Consider the following 27170-nt stretch of genomic DNA (forward strand, 5'->3'; position numbering starts at 1 on the left):
ACCCTCGTTCGTAGAACAGGTTTTGGTGGTCTTGCAATAACAGAATCCCCAGTTTGGGTAAAGAGTCGCCACGCTTTTTCAGCGGGGGAGGGAGGGCTTTGCAAAGAGGGCTGAGCGCATTTCAGAGAAACGCTTCCAGAGCTCGAAACCACTCCGCCGGAGCGGGATAACTAGCGCAAGGCGTCACCCAAACACGAGGCAGAGCCCGGCCGAGAGCTCCGAGCCGGCACCTCCAAGTGGGTCTCAAAATGGGTGCGTGCGGCCGAGTGTGCGCAGCGCGCCTGCGCCGTGCGTGCGCGCGCGCGCTCGCTCCCGGGGCCGCGCGCTCCGGCGCTCACGAAAGCTCGCGGTTGCTCCGAAGCGGCGCGCGCGTCGGCGGTCCTCGCTGGCTCCGTTTACCTGAGGGACCCGTGGCCGCCCCCGGCCGGCGCTACAGCCCCCTTGGAGCCCGGCCCCGAGATGTGAGGTGAGCGACGAGGCGAGCGGTTCCCCAGTCCCGCTTAGCTGGAAAAGGGCGCGGGGAGTGTGGGAAATGAGGAGGTGCCGCCGCGGCTGCCCGCTCTTCTGCCTAACCCTGTGCTGAGGAGCCACCAGCAGCTCCGGCACCTCCTCCTCCTCAGGGATCGTTATTCTCGTCGCGGCCAAAACAAAAGCCTTCGGCGCCAGGCTGTGGCGGGGCGTCGGAGGGGCTCCTTGGGACCGACGGCGGGCCGAGGGGGTGCGGAGGAGCCGAGTTTGGGGTGAGGGCTGAGGTGGGCAGACGCCCGGGAGATTATTAACCCTCTGTCTCCTAAGCCCGCGCTGGGCAACCTGTGCGAGTGTGGACCGCGGCTCCCCTTCCGCCTCCCCCTTGCCCAAATCCTTGGTGGAGGAGGGCGTCCGCGATAGGCGCCCGCTCCCTGGGTCGGCGCCGCGGGGGCGTGTGGCGCTCCCCGCTCGCCGGAGCGTGGGTGGAGGACGCGGCGGCGGCCGGGGGGAGGACAATGCATCCAGGGCTCTGGCGCCCTGGGCGTCTGGGGCCGGCCGGAGACCCACGTTAGAATTGCTTCAGGTTTAGATGTTGTGTTGGCATTTGGCCGACCTCTTCTTTCCAGTGCCTAAAAGTTGTCCTCTCCATCCCATCAGTTTGCAAAGTCTGCGCTCCCTCCCCAACGCTTCCCCCAGCTGCCCTCTTTTATGCTAATGTGCATTTGCCGTGGGGGTACTGCTGGGTAATTAATAGACGGCCTCGCAAATAAAGGTGCTGTAAAAACGTTTCAAGACATTTTAACATCTTCCTAGAGGCTCGTTAAATCTCAGGAGACTTGGAGTTAGGCGGCTCCTCTCTAGGAGAAAGCTTTTCTTTTTTCTTTCTTTTCTTTCTTTCCTTTTTTTTTTTTTTTTTTTTTTTTTTTTTTTTTTTTTTTTAGAACAAAAGCGCATGCCATCAATTTAGGCACGGGAGAGATTTGAAGTTGAAAGTTATCTACTCAATAAAAGAAATCCAATTTTTTGCCCTGTATTAAAATGAAATTTTTAATTTTGGTTCCCTAAATTTGGGCAGATGCAGCAGCAGAGCAGACTAACAGCTATAAAAAATAAAAGTATCTTAAAATCTTATTTCATAAAAGTAGCTTTGATAGACCTGTAATGTTTATTTATGGGAATTGGGTTACTTTGCAGAGCCAACACCACAAGAGCAAGGAAACAAAGACCTGACTGACATGAGGGATGTTACCTCCCTCTTCAGCCTCTTTTAGTCTTCAGTGGTGTGCTGACAGTCTAAGGAATAGACAAATCCTTAATTCTGTTATTAAGAAAGATAATGCTTTCCATACATACTTTTAAGCAAATCAATACTATCTTTTTCCTCCAGGGGAAAAAATAAACAAGGCATTTACGTGAACTACTAAGCCACAAGCTACCACAAAAAGGTAAAAAGATTCAGAATTAGGGAGTGTAGGAAAGAGGTGTGAAAGCTTAACTGGGCTGGCTTGGAAGGATGGAGCTCAAGATTTAATTAAGATGCAGCCCTTTTCTTACCCTGTTGCCTTTTATTTAGTGAAATAACATGTTCCTCCTCAGCCCCCCAAATGTTTTGAAACTATTAGTAGAGTAAGTAAATAATAAAACCTACCATCCTCCCTTTCCTTTCCTACTTTTTTTTTTTTTTGAATCTCATCCACTTACTAATATTCTCTACCTCTACACCTCTTCTAAATCTGTAAGAGTGTCCCATTAATAGAAGAAATGACTGTGAGCTCTATCATTCATTTCCCCATTTTAGCTGCTGTATTCCTTTGAGCTTTATTTTGTGCTTTGGGCATTTATTTAGGTGGGTTTTTCTTGGGAGTTCCATGATTGAAATATTTGAAGTAGGGAATGTTGAGAGCAACTTAATAAAGTGCACATTCTTCCTTTGTATTGTACAGCGTGGAAGGCTTTGCCATTAGAGAAGGAGAAAGGAGTTTAACTCATAATAAGTCCTCTGTTTCCCATTTGGCTTCAGGAAAAACTCTACCTATCTTAAATTTCATATTAGTTTGTTAGTAAAACTATCAGATTGTATACTCAAAAGTAATTCTGAGCATATTAATTTGTTGATGTTAGGCTGCTGTTGATTTTATTTTCTTTAGGAGACATGTGGTACATCTTTATTTTTCACAGAGGTGATGTTGTCTTTATGGTATTTTTAACCCCTAAAACTCTAGAACTATGGCTACTTAAAGCTGTAGCTGCCCACATAAAAGAGCAATAAATCAAATAAAAAGAATGATTTGGAAAGTACATGTTGAAGAAATTATTCAATATAGATTTGGGAAAAAAAGTGACAACTCTTTACTGGCCAGGAAAGAGGTTTTAACTGAAATCCTGGTCTCTAAATTTTATCTTACTGAAATAATTTTATAGCCAAAGCATACAAACCATACAGCCTTGCTAAGGGAAAAATCGGGCTTGATATTAGAGAGTTTTCTGATTAATAGATTTTATTTTATTTATTTATTTAAAATTTTTTTTTTCCAACGTTTATTTATTTTTGGGACAGAGAGAGACAGAGCATGAACGGGGGAGGGGCAGAGAGAGAGGGAGACACAGAATCAGAAACAGGCTCCAGGCTCTGAGCCATTAGCCCAGAGCCTGACGCGGGGCTCGAACTCACGGACCGCGAGATCGTGACCTGGCTGAAGTCGGACGCTTAACCGACTGCGCCACCCAGGCGCCCCTGATTAATAGATTTTAATTGGAAGAGGAAGCTGGGCTAGAATTGCAATCTGAGGTTTTTTTTTTTTTTTTTTTTAGTTCAGAATCTGGCCATCTTTTAACTTTTCCTTTTTTTAAAGATTTAATTTAAAAAAATTTTTAAATTGTTTTATTTTTGAGAGAGAGACAGAGTGTGAACAGGGGAGAGACAGAGAGGGAGACACAGAATTCGAAGCAGGCTCCAAGCTGTTGGCATAGAGCCTGACATGGGGCTCGAACTCATGAGACACGAGATCATGACCTGACCTGAAGTCGATGCCTAATCTGAGCCACCCAGGTACCCCTGGATTAAAAAAAAAAATCTCTATACTCAATGTGGGGCTTGAATTCACAACTCCAAGATTAAGAGTCACATGCTCTACCCACTGAACCAGGCAGGCACCCCTTTAACTTTCCATTTTGTTTTCAAGTTGGTTGTAAAAGCTTTTCCGTTTTCTTTAGACTATATTTTGATGTCTACCATTCATTTTGATTTTGAACCTAAATGTATTTGTTTTTCTTGTTTGGGTTTTTAAACCCTGTCATCACTGAGCACATTGTATGATTAGGTTATTTGTGGCACAGATGGACTTTAAAAATTAGATGAAATAGACCTGAAAAGAAATTCTCATTCTGAGATTAATAGGAATTGAGGCCCTTGAATTAAATATGAAACTATATAAACTCAGCAACCAGGAAACAAAATTTTGAGACTGAATTTATTTTTTAGATAATAAGATGTGGAAAACAAATGGCCGAAGGACATACGGATTTTAGGAAAAGGAAAGTAACACTTAGAACAGTGAATATGCTTTGACTGTATATTTTCTCTAACAATACAGTAATTTTCCTTGGAGGAGGAACTTCATTATCAAGAAATAGTCATTGCTGGTCCTTGCAGTGCATTCTTGGGAAACTGAAAGAAGACAAAGAATATCCCTCCTGTTCCCACTGTAGCCCCTGTGTGTGAGACAACCTTTGGATGGTATTTCTGAATTGGAAATGCAAAACGTTGTATATACATATAAGGTGTCAAGAAAATTAAATCTGAACTGAGAATGATGAAATGGATCACTTTCTGTACAGACAGTGTGAATTGAAATAGAATTACTGAACATAATCTTTTGCGGGACCCTCTTGACAGCCCTCAGGGCCTACTTTGTCAGTATTTCTGGATTCAGTCTGCTTTCCTCTTCAGTTGCTGCATCCTGCTTTTCCCACCTGTGTTTTTTGGGTCTGGCTTTGTAGCCAGCCTGAAAACAGCCTCCTAAAAGTTGCATCTCCTACCCCCCTCCCCTTTTTTTATTTTGAGAGGGAGAGAGGGATGGGGGGGGAGAGAGAGAGAGAGAGAGAGAGAGAGAGAATATCTTAAGCAGGTTCTAAGCTCAGTGTGGAGCCACACACAGGGCTTGATCCCATGACTCTGGGATCATGACCTGAGCCAAAATTAAGAGTCAGATGCTCAACCAGCTGAGCTATGCCAGGCGCCCCTCCTACCCCTTTATTGCTGTTTTTCAGGACAGATACTTGGCTTATTTTATTTTAAGGGCTTTTATTTTTTATTTATTTTTAAAAATTTTTAATGTTTATATTTGAGAGAGAGAGAGAGACAGAGCATGAGTGGGGGAGGGACAGAGAGAGAGAGAGAGAGACAGAATCTGAAGCAGGCTCCAGGCTGTCAGCACAGAGCCTGATGCGGGGGCTCAAACCACGAACTGTGAGATCATGACCTGAGCTGAAGTTGGAGCTTAACCAACTGAGCCACCCAGGTGCCCCTATTTTAAGGGCTTTTAAAATTAATATTCAAAGGAAAGCTGGTAAGATCAGATTTCTGATGTTACACTTTCATGAAAATTAGAAGTGTCAAGTCCTTTTGTTTTCTAATGGAACGATAATCAAGTAACTTAGTTTTCCAAGCATCTTTCATTGCTTTGCAAAGGAGTGTGTGTCTTTTGCTACAAGTAGGGCATGAACAGCTATTGCTATATCACTCACTTTCTGATGAGCCCTGGTCTCTGATGGTGTTTACTCCAATTATGTTAACTTAGCAGGTTCCTTTATTTATTTGAGATATTGCAGATTCCTATAGTAAACAATGTAATATCAGTAAGAATGCCAAAATGACTGTTAATCTTTGTTTAAGAGTTGCTGTTACATTGGCAGGACCTCTTTGGGTCCATGATCTTCTCTATTTTCTATAGATCTGTAACTTCAACTTGCAACTTTTTCCTAGGTTGTACTTTAGGAAAACCTTAAAATCACTTTTGTTACCCACACAATCCTGTTTAGAAGCAGTATCTCATTGTTACTAAAGAGAGATTTGGAATATGTATCAAAAGTTCTTTTATTTATTAAAAATTTTTTTTTAATATTTACTTTGAATATATAGAGAGAGACAGAGCAGGAACAGGGGTGGGGAAGCAGAGAGACAGGGAGACACAGAAACTGAAGCAGGCTCCAGGCTCCGAGCTGTCAGCGCACAGCCTGATGTGGGGCTTGAACTCACGAACTATGAGATTATGACCTGAGCTGAAGTTGGACACTTAACTGACCAAGCCACCAGGTGCCCCCTTTTATTTTGTTTGTTTGGTTTTTTTCTTAGTGTTTGTTTATTTTGAGAGAGAGAATCCCAAGCAGGCTCTGCACTGTCAGTGCAGAGCCCGATGTGGGGCTTGATCCCATGAACCCTGAGATCATGACCTGAGCTGAAATCAAGAGTTGGACACTTTAAGCAACCGAGCCACCCAGGCACCCCTGAAGAGTTCTTTTAAAATGTGCATACCATTTGATTCAGCTGATAGGTCATCTGATTTTTTTAATATTGAAAATCAGGTGGCTGCCTGGGTGGCTTAGTTGGTTAAGCATCTGACTTCGGCTCAGGTCATGATCTCACGGTTTGTGGGTTCTGGCCCCACATAGGGCTCTGAGCTGTCAGCTCTGGATTCTGTGTGGATTTTGGATTCTATGTTTCCCTCTCTCCCTGCCCCTCCCCCACTCACGCTCTGTCTCAAATGAATAAATGTTAAAAAATATATATATTGAGAAACAGTTTTGGGGCCCCTGGTGACTCAGTTAAGTGTCCAACTCTTGATTTTAGCTCAGGTCATCATCTCATGCTTCGTGAATTCGAGCCCTGCATAGGGCTCTGCACTGACAGCAGGGAGTCAGCTTGGGATTCTGTGTCTGTCTGTCTGTCTGTCTCTCTTTCTCTCTCTCAAAATAAATAAACTTAACAAAAATCAGTTTTTACTCAAACTAAATTGATCATTGCTCTTTTGCTTTTCTTTCTACCTGCAGTAGGGCATTTAGAGTGTCCCCTGGCTTGTTGCTCAATTAGCAGCCAATAAATCAGTGATTCACCAATGTTTATTCTTGTTAGCCAGTCAGTACACATTTATAGATTTAGCAGAGCTAATTATTTCATACACAGAGTAATATACCATAGGTTCTTTCATAAAATCTCAGAGCATTTATTTTATTTTTTAAGTAATTGAAATAGTTTTATTCTGTGCATTTTTTTTTTCGCAAAAATGGGATATATATGCTGTTTAGGAAATTGTTTTAATTTTATTTTTTACCTATTGTTACTGTCTTACCATGTCAGTAGATACAGATCTTGCTCATTGTTTTTAGTGACTACGTAATATTTCACTACGTGGTTGTGCCATAGTGGGTTTTTTTGTTTTTTGAGAGAGAGAGAGAACACATACACAGAAGTGAGCTGGGAGAGTGGGGGAGAGAAAGAGAGAGGGAGGGAGGGAGAAAATCCTAAACGGGCTCCATGCTCAGCACAGAGACTTACACAGGGCTCAATCCCATGACCTGGAATCATGACCTGAGGCAAAATCAAGAGTTTCGCACTCAACCAACTGATCTACCCAGGCACCCCTGTACCTTAGTGTTTTATTTTGTTTTTTAATTTTTTAAAATATCTATTTATTTTTGAGAGAGAGAGAGCACGCTAGCAGGGGAGGGTCAGAGAGACAGGGAGACACAGAATCCAAAGCAGGCTCCAGGCCCAGAGCTGTCAGCACAGAACCCAATGTGGGGCTCGAACTCCTGAACCGTGAGATTATGACCTGAGGTAAAGTCAGACACCTAACCAACTGAGCCACCCAGGCGCCCCTGTACCATAGTTTTTTTGTTTGTTTGTTTGTTTTTTCTCTCTTTTTTTTTTATTTTATTTTATTTTTGGGACAGAGAGAGACAGAGCATGAACGGGGGAGGGGCAGAGAGAGAGGGAGACACAGAATCCAAAACAGGCTCCAGGCTCTGAGCCATAAGCCCAGAGCCCGACGCGGGGCTCGAACTTACAGACTGCGAGATTGTGACCTGGCTGAAGTCGGACGCCTAACCACTGCGCCACCCAGGCGCCCCTGTTTGTTTGTTTTTAACAAGTCCCTTATTGGTAGGCTTTTAGGTTGTTTCAAGGTTTTTTTTTTTTTTTTCTTTTTTGAGAAAGAGCACTACACTGCAAGTGGGGGAGGGAACAGAGGCAGAGGGAGAGAGAGAATTTCAAGCAGGCTCCATGCTGTAGGCAGAGAGAGAGAGAGAGAGAGAGAGGGAGAGGGAGAGGGAGGGAGGGAGGGAGGGAGAGAGAGAGAGAGAGAGAGAGAGAGAGAGAGAGAGAAACTGACCCAAGCAGGCTCCATGCTGCCTGTGCAGAGCCCAGTGTGGGGTCAAACTCACAAACTGTGAAATCATAACCTGAGCAGAAATCAAGAGCGGGATTGCTTAACTGACTGAGCCCCTCAGGCCCCCCAGCTAGTTTTTTATTTTATAAACAGTGTTACTCTAACATTTTGTTTATGCATCATATGTACTTGTGTGTTTACTTAGAATAGAGAATATATTTATTGCATCAAATTGTGCACGTTTTAAGGGCTTTTGATGTAAGTAGCCATTTTTTAAAAATACCAACCAGTTTACAGTAGTATTTCAAGTTGTTAGAATGTTGAAAGTGTTCTTTTTTTCTGTACCCTCTCCCATCCTGTGTTCTCTTCGTTGTTCTTTTTGCCTGAGTGGTGAAAATGTTCTCTCATATTTGCATTTTTTTTATGAGTAAAGTTGAATACCTTTTCACATATTTGTTGGTTATTTGCAGTTCGGTTATAAGTTTATGTTCTCCCATTTTTCTATTAAAGTGTTATTCTTTATTTGCTTTTATTTTTTAAATTTGTTTTATGTATTTTGCTAAGCATTTAATTATTTTTAAATACACCTATACTCTGTTACTCTTTTAGGATAGCATATCTCAAAACATGACTTACGGGCCACTTAACTTGTAATAGTATCTGAGATGATTGGTTAGAAAATGCAGTTCATTTTCCAGAGATTCAGATTTCTTAGACTTGTGAGGGGATTCATGAATCTGCTACACATTAAAATTAGAGAGAACCTCTGATTTGGAGGAAATATAAAGTAAGATTTTTACTCTTTTTGTCTTATTGAGTTCACTTTTTTCTTATTTCAATAATCATAAACTACAGTCTTAAAATATTAAGATTGTCATCCTACTTCAGCCTAACAATAGATTTTACAGGAGTGTTTTGATATATGGTAATTTGGATGTTGTGGTACACAAAGGAAACCATTTTAGAAGGCGGTGGGAAGCTTCACTTCTACATGAGGAAAAGAAGTAACCGAGAGGAAATCAGGTAAAATAAAGTGGGAAGAAGTATCAGGAGGTGTCTCATCTAGTTTTAAAAACTCAGGTATTTTTCATTCCTTCTTTTATATGGTAGTTGTCTTTGAACCACAAATTTGAAACAGTGAAATTTTAAAAACTCTTCAGTTTAAATGAACTTCAAAAAATTTTTGGTATTACTATATATATATTCAGTAAGGAGCAGTGTTCTCTTTAGTAGTTTTTTTTTTTTTTTTTTTTTTAAGTTCTAAGCAGATGAACATGCTGCATAAGCAGCAAACTACAAAGACTGAACTTACACGGATATTTTAATGTTGTAAACTGATAAAGCTTTCAGTAGTTTTTTTTGACACACATTTAATGGTATGCATGATTGTTACTGTGTTGCATGTAATTAAGCTTAATTGTAAATGATTATGTTTACTACCAGTTTTATATAGCCAGACCCCACATTTCTGGGGCCAGTTTGAAGGAAGGAAAAATATGGCAGGCCAAGAAGCTGTCGCAAAGATCTCTAACTTAGAGATTTTGTATAGAGAGATTAGTCATTTGGAGCAAAGATAGGCTCATAACCTTAATATTCCAAATTCTAATTCTTAGACTCTCCTTTTCCCTTCCTCCACTCAATACTATGTACTACAGGAAGAAACTAGAAAGATTGAACCACTGCTTTATTTTATCCGAATAGTTTTTTCTGCCTAATAACTAAAGCTTGGGATGCAGAGGTCCCAAGCATTGAGAGTGAACAAAGAACAGTTTCTTTCCCTGCTTCAGTGAAACCAGTCCAGGTCTCAAGATCTAAACTGTCATGGGCCCTAGTATTTAAGTTGTCTTATTAACCTGTGTCTCTGAGAATTTCTGAACCTGACCATTCTCATGTTTTCCGAGCTCAGGCTTTCCACAACAAACTTAGAAATACTCAATGCATATAAAACAAAATGAAATTAAAGTAAATTCAACATCATTATTAAGCCAAGTGGAAGTATAACAACTTAGTATATGCTTTCTTCCTACCAGACCTACCTTCTACCCTGTCCACTACCTCTCAGCTCCAAATAAGATATGTATCTTGCCCCTGGAAAAGTAGGAGCAAGTGAAAATACTATAAAGCTTAGTGGAAATCATAACTGGGAATCCTATTCCTGCTGTGTTTTTTTTTTGTTGTTGTTGTTTTTAGGGATGATTTTTATTCTTTGGAGCCTGGCTGTGCAATGAAACATTTGTTAGTCAAATATTTCTACATCTATGGTACAAAGTTTTTGTACTATCTAAAAAGATGATGTAATGTTGGAAAAATTTCCTGATAGTACTTTAGAACCTTCTATTTGCCAGTTCACTATTGGTTGATGGAGGTAGCCTTTGTATAACTGTGATTCAGTAATAAAATTACCTAATCTTTGATGCTGCTTTACCATTTTATAAAGTATGTTTACATATATTATCTCAGTTCACTCATATGTCACCTTGTAAAGGAGGTAGTATTTTCAGAAGAAAAATTCTGAGTTCAGAGAAGTTAAATAGTACGTTTACACTTACACAGCTAGTAAGGGACTTGAATTCATATCTTTCAATTTATTTATATTTCACCTTTTTCACAAATACATTCTGCCAAGCCAGTTCATGTAAAAATGTACTATTAATGATTAAAACACATAAAGTAAATTTTAAATTTAATAGTTCCAATTATGGCATATTTAAATTAGGACAATAGCATAAGCATTTTTTAAAATGGATCAGTTATATCTGTGACAAATGAAAAACTGCCATTCTGGATAAGAAATAAAACCGTATGTTGGCAATTGAGGGAAGAAAATTTGCCTTTAAATTCTGGTTGAGGATTGTCTTAGTATATCTATAGCATAAATGATAAGTACAAAAACTCTACTGTGTCTCTGAAATACTCATGTATTTTATCTATTAGGTCAGTATGACATCTTTCATGAAAGATTGTTTTATTTCTCTTTCTCTTAGTTCATTGTTGGTGTACGGAAACAAAGATTTTTGTATATTGATTTTGTATCCTGCAACGTCACTGAACTCATCAAAGATTTTGAGAGGAAATTAATTTCTTTCATTAAAAAATACTTCTCAGATATTTCAATCAGAGGAAGAAATAGCTCTTCTCCTAAGATGGAATCTGTTGTTTGGGAATGTGGTTGATCAACTTGATATGTTGGCCAAATGTGCCCTATGTAATAAAATGAAAAGAAGAGACAAGATGATGTCATTTTCCCATATTGTGAAACCAAAAACAAATGCCTTTTGTGAGATCAAGCTAACAAACCTCTGACGGTGCAGAGTATTTAACTGTTTGAAGAACTTAACAGTAAGATATAGAAGAAAAACTTTCAAGCTGAGACCTGCAGGTGTATAAAGATCTAAAATACATATTGAGTAGGCCTCATCATCCGAATCTCATTCAGATCCAGGAAGGATGGCTATGAGTTGGATTGTCTTCTACGTTTGGCCCTTGACTATATTTGTGGGGCATATAGGTGGGCACAGTTTGTTTTCTTGCGAACCTATTACCTTGAGGATGTGCCAAGATTTGCCTTATAATACTACCTTCATGCCTAATCTTCTGAATCACTATGACCAACAGACAGCTGCTTTAGCAATGGAGGTAAGACTTGTTCTATTATTTGACATATCTTAGACAATGATTCTTACATTGTCTTGTTACTAATCTAATGAAAGTGTCTGATAACAGCAAAAGAATATATTATTTTTAACTGTCTTATACATTAAAAAATTAGAGATTTAAGTTCAAACTCTAATAGATTGAAGAATTTATGTTTGGGGAATGTTACTCTTGACCTATTTTTAGACATGCTTTTATATAAAGAAATATGAAACACTGGTACATGAGAGATAATAGTTATTCAGAAATTCAAAATTGTGCAAGTTATGATTACATTTTTTTCCTGTTTGGCTGATCATAAAACCTCAGATAAAGAGTAGACTATAATAATAATATTCACAAATCAATCCTTAAGTATTGAAGGTAACATGATCTTGTGAAATAAATTCTTTAGCCTTTAGGCTGGTGGTTTGTCATATTTGAATTTTCTTAAAATTTAAAAACATTTTTCTCATTTTACTTTGTTCACATCAATTTAAGAAGGATCACTTCTGATGAATGAAGGTTTGGTTGTGTAAATTATGTTGTTGACCTGTCACAATTTTATGAAAATTTGTTGCCTTTCTTGAATTTTTCTAGTGGTAACTCTTCAGGTAACTTTTTAATGATTTTACTTTAGAAACTATGGCAAATTAATGAATACAGTTAACAGTAGGTTTAAATAAATATGCATGCATTTCTGTAGAGGTTTTAGAATTGTGGACAAGGATAATATGTTTACCAGGTGAGAATCAGGGAGGCCGTGGATGGTGGCAGTAGGGAGCATAGGCTTATACAAACCTGGGTTTGAATTCTAGCTCTGTCACTTTCTAGCTTTATTACTTTGGGCAAATTACGTGAACTTTCTTACCGTAGTTTCTTTGCTATGTAAAGCTTCTTGTAAAATGGAGCTAATAATAATTATACTTAGAATGTTTTGTACTTTAGCCTTTAATCTATTGTTACAGTGTTTTCAGCACATTGAGGCCTATGTGTTTTGGAATTTTTCATTTTATGGTAAAACCCAAAGATTCATTACTTCCAAGTAGACTAGCATAAGTGTGTCTAGGAAAATTGGTAGAAAGATTATTGTTCATAGATTTAAAAAAAATTTTTTTTTAATGTTTGTTTATTTTTGAGACACAGACAGAGCATGAACGGGGGAGGGGCAGAGAGAGAGGGAGACACAGAATCAGAAGCAGGCTCCAGGCTCTGAGCCATCAGCCCAGAGCCCGACGCGGGGCTCGAACCCACGGACCGTGAGATCGTGACCTGAGTTGAAGTCGGACGCCCAACCGACTGAGCCACCCAGGCGCCCCCTTTTTTTTTTTTAATTTTTTTTTTTAACGTTTATTTATTTTTGAGACAGAGACAGCATAGATTTTTAAATGTGAAGGGCATCTTATATATTCTAAATATTTGAAAATATTATAGAGGTTGAACAAAATATTTTCTGCTCTTCTGAATATACAAGGTATAACTAGCTTGGTACAGGCTAGCCAAGAGAGATTTGGTATAGACTATCAGATTAGGATATGAAAATGGGTATTGGTTTAGTACATTAATTTGGTTCTGGGCATAGCAGTCCTTGCTGTTTTTTGAAACTATCAATTCTCTCACAAAGAAATTGAAGTAGGAAAACCTTTGTTTTTAGTATCATAAATCAATGTAATTCCTTTGGGAAGTAGATAGGGTAGTAAGAAGCAAGTCATCAAGATATTTGAATTGATGTGGGTTCAGCTTTTGACTCTTCTTTGTAGTAGCTTTAAGACTGAACAAGTCCCTTAACAAGTCCCTTAGCCTTGGTTTCTTCATTTGTGAAACGGCAGTAATAACAAAAATACTTTAAAGGGCTGTTAGGATTAAACAAGAAATTTATAAAGTAGCTAGCACAGTGTATAGCATACAAAAGGTGATCTGCAAATGTTAATTCTATTCCAAATTCCATTTCTAAATGATCCCAAAGAGAAGGTACTAGAAAAGTTAATATATTTGTTCCAAATGAACTTGCATTCGTTTGTAGGCTCTTGGGACATTCATGATGATGACATAGTAAACTGTCACTAACCTCTTCTTAAAGTTGCCTGTGTAATCTACGTATTTTATTGGCAATAAGGTTGCTTCTGTTTAAATTTCACACGTTCTAGGGAGAGCACCTCAGTGGGCAGTATTTTCTAAGGGAAGGCTCCAGTTCTTTGAAGTAAAGTTGCAGATAGTTTTTTATTGCATGGTTGTCAATATCAGGACAGTGATGCCACTGACAAAAAGAGATGTCAGTTTTAGAGTGTAAAGTTTCTGTAATAGCAGAGGACATGGGAACTCAGTCAACACAACATCCTTCCAAATGGAAGTAAGGATCTTGAGTCCTTACAAGGACTCGAATCTGCTGATGACACCCTCTATCTCTGCTCTCAGAAAATGTGTGTCAGCTTTTACCAGGACCAAGTCATTGGAGCCAACAATTGGAGGACATTTTTGAGTGTTCATTGTGGGACTTGGTGAATTAAAGGATAATTTCCTAAGTACAGCATCTTTTAGCAGGCCCATGTTTCAAGCCTGCCTAGGGTTCATTCCTGTACTGATGAGTGCCTGGAATATAATAGTATATGGCAGTGAGAGAGGGATACCACAGATGATAGGAAATATAGAATCTGGGTTATCTCAAATTTGATTATTCATAGTCAACAGGTTGGTTGTTCTTTCATTGTAGATACAGGGTTCTTAGGACTTTCATTGAAATTGGAACATGTTTAAATAAATGGGTTAATGTATCAATTCATTAAGTTAGAAAAGATCTTTGCTTGTATGTTTCTCTGTTCCTCCCTTCCAAAACATACTCATCTATACACAGACACACACGCTAAATTTTTGTAAGTTCTTAACTTGATATCTTTCTCTTTGAGTATCAGTGGCCTTTGATAGAAAACAACTTTTTTTTCCCCTCCTTCCTGAGTTTTCCAAACCATTTTGAGCTGTCTGGATTGCTAAGTTAATTTTTGGGAGCTGTCCAGTGTGGACAACAAATTGTCAACAAATTGTAACTATCTTTACCAACCACACCGTTATCAGGTATTTATGACTCCATTGGTAATAAAAGAGATCTTAAGAGCCTCTCCCCCTATACTAAATAAATGCAGTTGAATAGGAAGGGGACAGTTTAGTGGAAAAAGCACTGAAATGGAGATAAGAAATTTGTATTTTGCCACTAACTAGTTTTGTCACTTCTTTGTGTTGGTTTCTTCTAGGATGTGTTTCTTTTTCCCTGCCCATTTTACAAGGTTGTTAAGATCAAATGATGTAAGTGATCTGTATATTTAAAAACTTTGAGGGGCACCTGGGTGGCTCAGTCGTTAGCATCTGAGTTCGGCTCAGGTCATGATCTCACGGTTTGTGAGTTCGAGTCCCACATCCCGTGAGCTTGTGCCCCGCTTGAGTGAGCACGAGCCCTACTTTGGATGAGCCCTGCTTCTCTCTCTCTCTGTCTCTCTCCTTGTGAGATTGTCTCTCCCCCTCACTTGTGCCCTCTTTCTCTCAAAAGAATAAAAATAAAAACTTTGAAAAGTTAAAGTGCTGTGTGAATGCAAAATAGTAGTCCTTGTTGTCTGTCACCCTGTCATCCTTTTAACTTCAGTTAGTATGTGGAACAAGCACTCTTACCTCTTCAGGAGGTTGATCACTTGTCTTTTTTTTTTTTTTTTTTTTTTTTTTTAAAGGAAACTTGACCACTGTAGAATAATCAGAGGAAAAACTTTTGGGATGGTTTGTGTTTTGCCTCCATTTCCTGTTTTTTGTCATCTGCATTAAAGATTTTCTATAGCATAGAGAGCTGGCTGGCAGTGGGATAGATCCTACTGAGAACAACAGAGCCTAAAAGCCTCAAATCCTTGGTATTCTTTATGATTCATTAAGATCAAAACATGTTTGGGGGCACCTGGGTTGGTTCAGTTGGTTAAGTGTCTGACTTTGGCTCAGGTTTATGGGTTTGAGCCCCGTGTTGGGCTCTATGCTGATAGCTCAGAGCCTGGAGCCTGCTTTGGATTCTGTGTGTCCCTCTCTCTCTCTGCTCCTCCTCCCCCCCCCCCCCCCCCATGCTGTCTCTCAAAAATAAACATTTAAAAAATTTTTTTTTGTAAAGAACAGAACATGTTTGAACCAGTCTTGCTGTTATCCAAACTCAAATTGTACCTTAAAAAAAAAAACTTTTGGGGCACCTGGGTGGCACAGTTTGGTTAAGCGTCCATCCTCGGCTCAGATCATGATCTCACAGTGTGTGAGTGCGAGCCCCGCATCAGGCTCTCTGCTGACAGCTCAGAGCCTGGAGCCTGCTTCAGATTCTGTGTCTCCCTCTCAATCTGCCCCTCCCCTGCTCACACTCTTGTCTGTCTGTCTGTCTGTCTGTCTCTCTCTCTCTCTCTCTCTCAAAAATAAATAAACATTAAAAAAAAACCTTTTTGGGGCACCTGGGTGGCTCAGTCGGTTAAGCATCCGATCTCGGCTCAGGTCATGATCTCGCGGTCGGTGAGTTCGAGCTGTGCTGACAGCTTAGAGCCTGGAGCCTGTTTCAGATTCTGTGTCTCCCTCTCTCTATGACCCTCCCCTGTTCATGCTCTGTCTCTCTCTGTCTCAAAAATAAATAAAACGTTAAAAAAAAATTAAAAAAAGAAAACCTTTTTATTATAGTAAATCTCAATTATATAGAAATGTAGATAAGATAATATAGTGGACAACATATACCCATCATCCGGCTTCAAAAATTATCAACTGACAGCTAGTTTTGTTTCAATTGTGACTGCATGTCCAGCTGGGTTACTTTGAAGCAAATCTCTAACACCATAATTTCATCCATAAATATTTCTGTGTAAATCTCTAAAAAGTAAGGGCTCTTTCAAAATGTATAAACACCATACTTTTATCTCTTTGTCGGTATCCTCAAATGTCCAGTTGATGTTCAAATTACTTTGATCATTTCACATTTTTTATAGTTGGCTTTTCAAATCAGGATTCATCTATCCCATTCAATTGAGAGGTCTCTTAAGTTTCTTTTAACATATAATTTCTCCTTCCCTTTCCTCTCTCCTTTTTTTCTTGTAATGCGTTTGCCATATGGAGTTTCCCATAGTCTTTATTTTGCCGATTGCATCCGAGTGGTTTGATTTACCATGTTCCTTTGTCTCCCTTTTTAATTTTTTTAAAGAATACTTCATAGGCCTATAATACTTGGTTGTCACTCTTTATAATTTTTAGCAGCCATTCTTGGTCATTTCTTAGATCGGTAATTTCATTAAAGTTTTGTAATAGGGTGATATTCTAATTCTGTCATTCTTTTCTCAGCTGGAATGCTTTATAAACAAATTTCCTGTCTTTACTGTTGGGCTACTGAGTTAGACTCTTGTACAGTTTATGTAAGAAAGACAGGATATATACTTGATCATTCTCCTGAATTTAGTAGTTTTTAAGATAATGAGTATCCTTCAGAGGTGACCATTGAAGTCTTTTTTTTTTTTAAAGGTATCATTATGAACTTGTGATTTAACATATTTGATGTGTTTCAATCCTACTCGAGTTATTATTCCTATTGGAGCTCTAACTGCACTGTCTTTGGTAGTGGGAGCCTCTTCAAGATAGCGCCTGGGTTTTTGACACTACTCTAGCTTGCTTGCTTTCTGGTATGATCCAAGCTCCTTTCTTAAAATTCTGCCTCAAACTTTGAACCAGAGATTTCCCTAGAGAGCACTGGTTCCTTTTAGTTGGAAATGATATTTAGAGACCATTATCTGGGTGCTAAGCCTGTTGATACTAGGTTAGCCATTTTTAGGCCTATTCGTAGACAAAACTAGGAAACACTTTTTAAATTTATTATTTTTATTATTGTTTTTTTTCACTTCTCAGTATGATTTAATTTGCATTTTTCTTATTATGGATAAGTTAAAATATCATTTTATATACTTAATAGTCAGTTGTAGTTCTTTTTCTTTTTTATATATAATTTATTGACAAATTGGTTTCCATATAACACCCAGTGCTCATCCCAACAAGTGCCCTCCTCAATGCCCCATCACCCACTTTCCCCTCTCCCCCACCCCCATCTACCCTCACTTTGTTCTCAGTATCCAAGAGTCTCTTATGGTTTGCCTCCCTCCCTCTCTGTAACTTTTTCCCCCCTCCCTTCCCCCATGGTCTTCTGTTAAATTTCTCAAGATCCACATGAGTGAAAACATATGGTATCTTTCTCTGACTGACTTATTTCACTTAGCTTAATATCTTCCAGTTCCATCCACATTGCTGCAAATGCCCAGATTTCATTCTTTCTCATTGCCAAGTAGTATTCCATTGTAGGTGTAAACCACATCTTTATCCATTCATCAGTTGATGGACACTTAGGCTCTTTCCATAATTTGGCTATTGTTGAAAGTGCTGCTATAAACATTGGGGTACAAGGGCCCCTATGCATCAGCACTCCTGTATCTTTTGGGTAAATTCCTAGCAGTGCTATTGCTGGGTCATAGGGTAGTTCTATTTTTAATTTTTTGAGGAACCTCCACAGGGTTTTAAAAAAATTTTTAATGTTTATTCTTGAGAGAGAGAGCATGAGCAGGGGAGGGGCAGAGAGAGATGTAGACCTAGAATCTGAAGCAGGCTCCAGGCTCTGAGCTCTCAGCCACAGAGCTTGACACGGGGCTCAAACTCCCGAACTGTGAGATCATGACCTGAGCTGAAGTTGGATGCTTAACTGACTGAGCCACCCAGGCTCCCCCACTTTTTAAATTTTTTTTAAGTACATCATGAGTTTAGATTGATGTTTTAAATCAAATAATATCACAAATTTTTTGTTGTTGTTTTGTTTTGCTTTTTTGAGGAGGGAGGGCAGAAAGGGAGAGAGAGAATACTGAGCAGGCTCCACTCTGTCAGCACAAAGCTCTATGGGGGGCTTGATCCCATGAACCATGAGATCATGACGTGAGCCAAAATCAAGATTTAGATACAACTGACTGAGCCATCTGGTGCCTCTATCACAGAGTTTTTATTTACCATTTTAAAATCTTATTTTTGTTTCTGTATTCTCTTATACTAAAGCTTTACAATACACATACATTCTATCATTTCAGAATAATAACAGTGTTATTACTAACAATATGATTATTGAAAGCCGATTGTTTAAACAGTACTTATTTTTGTCTTTAGGGATGTGACTCACCATTGATATACAGTACAAATTACTCTGCTTTAAAGTTTTAATTTAAAAATTTAAATATTTAAAGTTTTATATTTAAAATTAAATATTTCGGGGCGCCTGGGTGGCGCAGTCAGTTAAGTGTCCAACTTCAGCCAGGTCACGATCTCGCGGTCCGTGAGTTCGAGCCCCGCGTCAGGCTCTGGGCTGATGGCTCGGAGCCTGGAGCCTGTTCCCGATTCTGTGTCTCCCTCTCTCTCTGCCCCTCCCCCGTTCATGCTCTGTCTCTCTCTGTCCCAAAAATAAATAAACGTTGAAAAAAAAAATTAAAAAAATAAAAAATAAAAAAATAAAATAAAATTAAATATTTCTCTGTGTGGTTAAACTCAAAACACATTTAGATTCCTATGTTTCATTTTTTGAGGAATAACTTAAAAATTTTTTTTTTGGTCTAAATTTAGTGGCTTATTCAGTTGAGTGACTCTTGATCTCATGGTTTGTGACTTCAAGCACTGCATTGGGTTCAGTGCTGCTGGTGCAGAGCTTGCTTGGGATTCTCTTTCTCCCTTTCTCTCTCTGCCCCTCCCCTGCTCAAAATTAATAAACTTAAAATTTATTTTATATTTGTGTTTTACAATTTTATATATAGAACAAGATATATTCAGAGAAGTTTAGTTTCTGGCCCTTTCCCTTCTACCTTGTTCTTTCCTTCCTCCTAAATGTAGTCATTTTAAAAACTTTTTTTGCTTATTCTTCCATTAAAAAATCATAAATATATTTATGTGAAATGTTTATGTAATAAACATGTATTCTTTTACCTTTCTTTGATAGAGTATTTGCTTTCTCTATATTTTTCCATTTAACAATAATATCATGGATATTCCATAGTAATATTTACAGATATTATTCATTACAAATATTTGTTTTAACTGGCAAAATACATATAAAATTCACCATTCCAATCCTTTTAAGGATTGTGCACTATAGTTCAGTGCATTAAGTATATTCATCTTGTTATGTAGTTATAACCACTATTTATCCGTAGCACTTTTTCATCTAACAAAACTGAAATTCTGTACATAGTAAACAATAACTCCCCATTCTCGCCTCCTCTGAGCCCCTGGCACCCTCCCTCCATTCTTCTCTCTCTGAGTTTGACTACTCTAAGTACCCAATAATAAGAGGAATCATACAATATTTCTCCTTTGTGACTGGCTTATTTCACTTAACATAATGTCTTCAAAGTTCATTCATGTAGGATATGCCAGAATTTCCTTTCTGTTTAAAACCAAATAATATTCCATGGTATATATACACACCACATTTTGTTTATCCACTCATCCATCAAACACTTGAGTTCCTTCGACCTCTTGTCTATGACAAATAATGCTGCTGTGAACATGTGTGTAAATACCTGTTTGAATCTCTGCTTTCAATTTTTGGGTATATATACCCAGAAGTGGAATTGCTGGGACATATGATAATTCTGTTTAATTTTTTGAGGAACCACCATACTGTTTTCCATAGCAGTTGCTCCATTTTATATTCCCATCAGCATGCCACAAAGGTTCCAGTTTCTCCACATTCTCGCTAACACTTGTTATTTTTTATTTTTGTTTTTTGTTTTTATAATAGTCATCCTAATGGGTGTTAAGTTCTCATTTTTTTTCATTCAATTACTGTTAATGGACATTCAGGTTTTCTGTCTTTTGCTTTTGAAACCAGAGCTTGTCCTTATTCATCTTTGTATACCTAGTACCCAACATAATGCCTCACACATAGGAGGTGCTAAATAAGTGTTTGAATTAATTAATGAACTTTATAAACTGTAAGTTCCTTAAGAGATGATAGTAGTCAGACTTGGTCAGGGTTATGATGTTATATCTAAGCACTTGATCTCCTGGAGTTGTAAATAGGAGTGTGCTGGATGGGAATGGGGATGGTAATCCCAGTACCAAGAGTACTACGTAACTGTGAACACTAGTATTTTACTTTGCCTTTTCAGGGGTGAGGAACAACTGGTCAGAGTGACTCAGAACTTTGAACATTTATGTGTTTGTACTTATAAGTGATGTAATTACGCAAAAGAACAGAGCAACCCACCTTTCCCATCTCTAGGCCCTTAATGTTCCTTCTGCCTTAAATAGTCTCTATCTTTTGTCAGAATTCTAATGGTTGGATTTGATACATTATTAAGTAGGAAAAAAAAAGTAGATAACATGTATGGTATCATCCTGTTTTTGTTTAAAAAAATATATATGCATGTTTATGCAGAGTAAGTGATGTGGAAGGATTTTCACCAAGGCCAACAGTGGTTTTCCTGAATTAGTACAATTTATTTGTGTTTTCTATGTCTTATTTAATGTTTGTATTTTTTTATTTTTCTGTAAGAAACATATTGTGCCTTTAAAATAGTAACATTAGTACAGAAACTTTTTTTTTTAATAATCCAGACTGTTCTTTTTTGTTTAGTTCTCAGTTGTAGTACCTAAGAGTTAGTATATTAAATATATTTTGATTGAATGACTGAAACAAAGGATCTTATGTGAAAGGGATCAGTTGTAGAAAGTATTTGAATGGGCCTTGAAAGATTTTTTTTGTTGATTTTTGTAAGAAAACAGTATAATATACCCCTGTGTAGTAGTAGTAATTAACGTTTTGTAGGTAGGCTTTTTAGAAAACGAAATTTGATTATATTCTTGCAATTCATGGTTTATATCTTCAGAATACATGTATTATCAAATTTATTTCCCTTATTATCTTTTGTTTGGGTTAGTATTCATAGGTGGTTTTCCCTAAGCAAACAACAATCTAGTGAAGTAGCTTGAAAAGTCTTGTGTGACAGGGAAACCTGTCAGTAATTAAGAATCTTCTAAGTAGAAAAATGTACATAGAAGTAGTAGAGAATTAATTGCATTTATTTATTTCTGACTCTGTGGAAAAACTTAAAAAATTTTTTCTTTGATTTTCTTGTATGACAAATCACTTTAAAGAAATACCTTTAAAATACTTATTTCCAATTAAATTATGAAGTGTGGTGGAATTTTGTAAAGTTTTATCCTCTGAGAGAAACCATAGTTCTGAACTGTTCATGATATTTGAAATATTAAAATTTGCTTCCTTAAAGTCAAATGTTACGGGTTGCTCTGGGAACTCTCCATTGACTTAAGAAGATAAACATGTTCCTCTCATAATGGCAAATTTCTGCAAACCGCTATCTCAAGACTTTTTTTTTTTTAATTAAGATTTGTAAAAGAAAAGCAAATTTATAGGTTAAAGGTGTTCTTCAAACCTAGAACTTTTTTTAATACAAAATTCCTGAAGTTTTAGATCCTTTCTCATTGAGAATTTATTTTTACAGAAAAGGAGTTTTTTAAAGGTCTTATTTTTAATCATTTAAAATTATTGTAAAAAGTTGTTTTTGAATAATTTCTTATTCTAATTTGGATCTGAAATAGAATGAATACCATTTTTTTGAATTTCCAAGGCCATTCCACATTTGGTTTCACATTTAGTGAATTTAGTCATAATATTCCCAAACCCAGTAGGATACAGTTTCCATGGTTACCAGACCCTTTGTAGAATGACAAAGATTGGAATTCTGATTCTCATGAGTCAAATTTTGGCCTTTGACTCTGTTCCCTTTTCATACCCCTTGCTAAGCTTGGGCTGTTGCTTGCTTGAAGGCTTGTCAGCTACCAGGTTCCTATGGTAACAGGAATGGAAATTTGAAAGAAGAAAGAGAATGGGAGCACAAAGGCTTGGTTGATTTGAATTTGAACAAAGAATAGAAGGTTCCATGTACTGCACCTTTGTTGTAGAAACCAGAAATTTAATTTTAGAAAGTTACTTTTCAGTTTGTAAACTTCGTATACCTTGGTCTTGATTTAGTGAACAAAAGTATTACTATTTAAGGAGGTACTCAGTAGGAATCTTTAAAAAATTAATCAGCTAAATTGTTTTTCTGTTTGATAGAACTTTAATAGTATTTCTTATATATTCTCGGCTCTACAGTATTCAGGCTACCTCATTTAATTTTGATTTTGCTGAGTTTAAAATTGTTAGTCAACGCAATTTGCTCATTTGAAAAATACTAATATTTTTGTTTTTGTATAACTGCTTTATTGAGGTACAGTATATATACACAACTTCACCTAAAGTGTTCAGTGTTCTGACAAATTATATACCCATGAAACCAATCAACACAATCAAGATATAGAACATTTCTATTACCTCAAAAGCTTTCTTGTGTGCCTTTGTAGTCTACCCCCATCGTTACACCCTGCTCCAAGCAACTAGTGATCTGTTTTCTGTCACTGTGGATTAGTTTTCATTTACTAGAGTTTTATATAATCATATGGTACCTATTTTTTTTTTTTGTCTGGTTTCCTTTACCCAGCATAATGACTTTGATATTCATCCATGTTTTGTTTTTCTTTTTAATCACATCATTCCAGTTGACTTTTACTTGTTGAGAACAGGGAATTCAGGGTTCCTTACACCCACCTTATAGGATTGCTATTGCTCTGTTAACTTGCAGTGCTTCCTTAATCCCTTTTTAAAGCTTTTGCTGGGTTCTGTATGCTAAGTGTTGAATATACTATTATTTATATGTTCTTAAAACCATTTTACAGAGGAGAAAATTGAAGTTTAGGGAGGTTATGTAGAACATTAAGTTCAAGGGCTCTAGACAGGAATGTCAGGCTCTTGACTCTTGGGTCTCTTTGTAGCTCTGTGATCTTGGGCAAGTTACTTGATTTCTGTGTCTCATTTTCTTCATATATATTATAAAATGTGATTACTAATAGTACCTACCTTATGGGATTATTGAGAGGATTAAATGAGATAATGTGTGTAAGACACTTAGAACACTGCCTGTCCCTTTAGTGTTAGTAATTAACTAGCTGAGATACTCAGCACAGGATACTTAATAGCTAATAAATGGCAAAAGCATGAACTTTTAGCTTTAGGCTCATTGCAGGCAGCACAAAATAGCCACTCAAATCAATGGAGGTTTAACTAACATAGTAACACAGCGGTATTGGATTGGTTGGTATGGATTGGTTGGTATTTTATATATTGCTAAGTACCAAGCAAGTTTTGAGACCTAAGACATACATTAAAAGGCATACATGTGCATATATGTACATATATCATTAGCATGTGGATATGTTTTTAATTTTTAATTTTATAGTAATTTACAAAACAGTACAGAGAAATTCTTTGTACCTTACCTAGCCTGCTCCACCCCTACCTGCTACCCACCCCCCCCCCCCCCCCCGTCTTAGTATCTTATATAACTAGCATACAGCATCAAAACTAGGCAATTAACATTGGTACTATAGACATTATTTACAGGCCTTATCATATTTCATCAGTTTTTACATGTACTCAGTTTTGTGTGTGTATATGCACTTGTCCATCTATGTGTAGTCTTTGCAACTTTTTAAAATGTTTATTTTTTTTTAATGTTTGTTTATTTTTGAGAAAGACAGGCAGAGCGTGAGCAAGGGAGGGGCAGAGAGAAAGGGAGACACAGAATCCCAAGCAAGCTCCAGGCTCCAAACTGTCAGTACAGAGCCTGACTCCGGGTCTGAACTCAACAAGCCTGAGATCATGACCTGAGCTGAAGTTGGACGCTTAACCGACTGAGCCACCCAGGTGCCCCTGCAATTTAAAAAAAAAAAAGCTCTGTGCCTAACATGGGGCTTGAACTCAGGATCAAGAGTTGCATGCTTCACCAAATGAGCCAGCCAGGCACCCCTAGTCTTTGTAATTATATATAGATATAAATACACAGATATAGATATATTTCCCTTAAATATATATAAAATATATAAAAATTATATATAAAATATATACCGTTAAAGAACTGTTTTATCACCACCAAGGAACTCCCTCATGCTTATTTTCTCTCTCCTCCCTTTTTCCAATCCTAAGCAACCACTACTTTGTTCTCTATAATTTTGTCATTTCAAGAATGTTATATAAATGGAATCATATAGTACGAATCTTTTGAGATTGGTTTCATTTCACTTAGCATAATACCGTTTGGGATCCATACTGGTTATTCCAGGTATCAGTAGTCATTATTTTTAATTTCAGAATACTTTGTTTTATAGATATATCACAATTTGTTTAATCAACCACCCATTGAAGGACATTTCAGTTTTCAGTTCTTTGCTATTACAAATAACGTTGCTATGAACATTGGTGTATAGGTTTTTGTGTAGACATACATTTTTATTTTGGGGGACAAATGCCCAGGAGTGTAATTGCTGGATCATGTGATAAGCATATATTTGGATTTTTAAGAAACTGCTGAACTATTTTCCATAGTGGTTGTACCATTTTACATTCTCACCAACAGGGGCACCTGGGTGGCTCAGTCGGTTAAACTTCTGACTTTGGCTCAGGTCATGATCTCACGATTCATGGGTTCAAGACCTGCATTGGGCTCTGTGCTGACAGCTTAGAGCCTGAAGCCTGCTTCTGATTCTGTGTCTCCCTCTCTCTCTGCCCCTCCCCTGCTCACGCTCTGTCTCTCTCTGTCTCTCAAAAATAAATAAATGTAAAAAATTTTTTTACATTCTCACCAGCAGTGTATGAGAGATTTACTTTGTCTGCATTCTTACTATCATTTGGTATTATCACAGTTTTTTATTTCAGTTTTTCTACTATATATATAGTATATATGTATATAGTGATACCTCATGTGATTTTAATTTACATTTCCCTTGTGGCTAGTGATAGTGAACATCTTTTCGTGTGCTCATTTGCCATTCATGTATCCTTTTTGGTTAAATATCTGTTTATGTCTTTTGTTCATTTTGCAGTGGTTTCTTTTGAGTTTTCAGAATGCCATATATATTCTGGATGCAAATCCATTATTGGATGTATGGTGTGCAAATAGTTTATCCTAGTCTGTAGCATGTCTTTATATCCTTTTAACAAGGTCCTGAAGAGAACAAAAGTTGTAAATGTTAAAATTAAGTCCAATTTACCAATTTTTTTTTCCTTTATGGATTGTCCTTTTGGTATAATTTCTAAGAACTTTTCACCTAACTCTTGGTCCAGAAGATTCTTCTTTCTTCTTCTTTCTTCTTTCTTCTATCTTCTTCTTTCTTCTTTCTTCTTTCTTATGCGTTTTGTACATTTAAATCCATGATCACTTTTGAGTTAATCTGTATAAGGTATGGTTCATTTTCTTGTCTATTAATGTCCTCTGGTTCCAGCACAATTTATTGAAAAAACTATCCTTTAACCATTGAATTGCTCTTGCTCTTTTCTCAAAAATCAGTTGTCCATTCTTAGGTAGGTTTAATTCTGGGTTCTCTTTATGTTCTGTTGATCTTTTGTATCTGTCTCTCCACTGATTGTCCACATTGTCTCCACTGATTCTCCACATTGTCTTGATTACTGTTAACAATATAGTAAGTCTTAAAATTGGATAGCATGATTCTTTCCACTTTTTTTTCAAAATCTATTGTTTTTCCCATATAATTTTAGAATAAGTTCCTTTTTACCTACTAACAGTCATGCTGAGTTTTGATAAAAATTTCATTAAATCTGGAAATCTTTTGGGGGAGAATTGGCATCTTTAATGTTGAATCTTCAAACCATGAACAGTGTTGTTATGGGTTGAATTGAGCCCCCCTAAAACATATGATGAAGTTCTAACTCCAGTATCTCAGAATGTGACCTTTTTTGGAAGTAGGATCATTACAAGTGTAATTAGTTAAAATGGGGTCATACTGGAGTAGGAAGGGGCCCGAATTCAGTTATGACTGGTATCCTTAGAAAAGGGAAATTTGGACACAGACACACATGGAGGGATGATGTGAAGAGGCACAGGGGGAAAGCAATGTGAAGATCAGATTTATGCTATCACAATCTGAGGATACCAAAAGCTAGGAGAGAGGCCTGGAGCAGATCCTTCTCTAGCATCTGCAGAGCAAGCATGGTTCTGTCGACATCTTGATTCAGACTTCTAGCTTTTAGATATATGAGACAGTGAATTTCTGTTGTTTAAGCCATTCAGCTTATGGTACTTTGTTACAGTAGCCCTAGCAAACTAACACAAGTATATATCTGTCTTTTTTTTTTATATTCCTTGATTTATTTTTATCAGCGTTTTATGGTTTTTTGCATACAAGTCCTTTACATGTTTTGTTGAATTTCTACGCAGGTGTTCGTTCTTTCTTTTTTTCTTTTTCTTTCTTTCTTTCTTTCTTTCTTTCTTTCTTTCTTTCTTTCTTTCTTTCTTTCTTTCGTGGTTATAAGTGTATTGTTTTAGTTTTTCATGTGCTCTTTATATATGGAATGCAAATCTATATAGAAATAGTTGGGGTTTTTGTATGTTTTTCTTGTGTCCTGCAACCTTACTGAACTCACTAGTTCAAAGAGGTGTTCTTTGTAAATGCCTTGGGATTTTCTACGTAGACAATAATGTCACCTGCAAATAGGAACAGTTTTCTTTTTCCAGTCTCTCCTTTTCTTGCTTTATTGTATTG

General features: G+C 37.5%; 1 protein-coding gene across 5 annotated transcripts in view; it reads left to right on the forward strand.

The window, feature by feature from the left end:
- Positions 1–328: 328 nt before the first annotated feature.
- The window catches only part of FZD3 (frizzled class receptor 3), a 97122-nt gene continuing 70280 nt past the window's right edge, over positions 329–27170 (forward strand). For 2 of the 5 annotated variants that reach the window (XM_003984807.6, XM_045055614.1), the window contains exons 1-2: positions 329–466; positions 10838–11489. In XM_003984807.6, coding sequence (XP_003984856.2) covers positions 11301–11489 — 189 coding nt within the window. In that variant the 5' untranslated portion in view covers positions 329–466; positions 10838–11300. Of the gene's footprint in view, positions 467–10837; positions 11490–22226; positions 22459–27170 lie in introns of those variants that run through there. The other 3 variants (XM_019828620.3, XM_045055615.1, XM_019828621.3) reach the window with 3 other exon arrangements.

This window comes from Felis catus, chromosome B1 (assembly GCF_018350175.1).
Source record: "Felis catus isolate Fca126 chromosome B1, F.catus_Fca126_mat1.0, whole genome shotgun sequence".
Classification (NCBI taxonomy): domain Eukaryota; kingdom Metazoa; phylum Chordata; class Mammalia; order Carnivora; family Felidae; genus Felis; species Felis catus.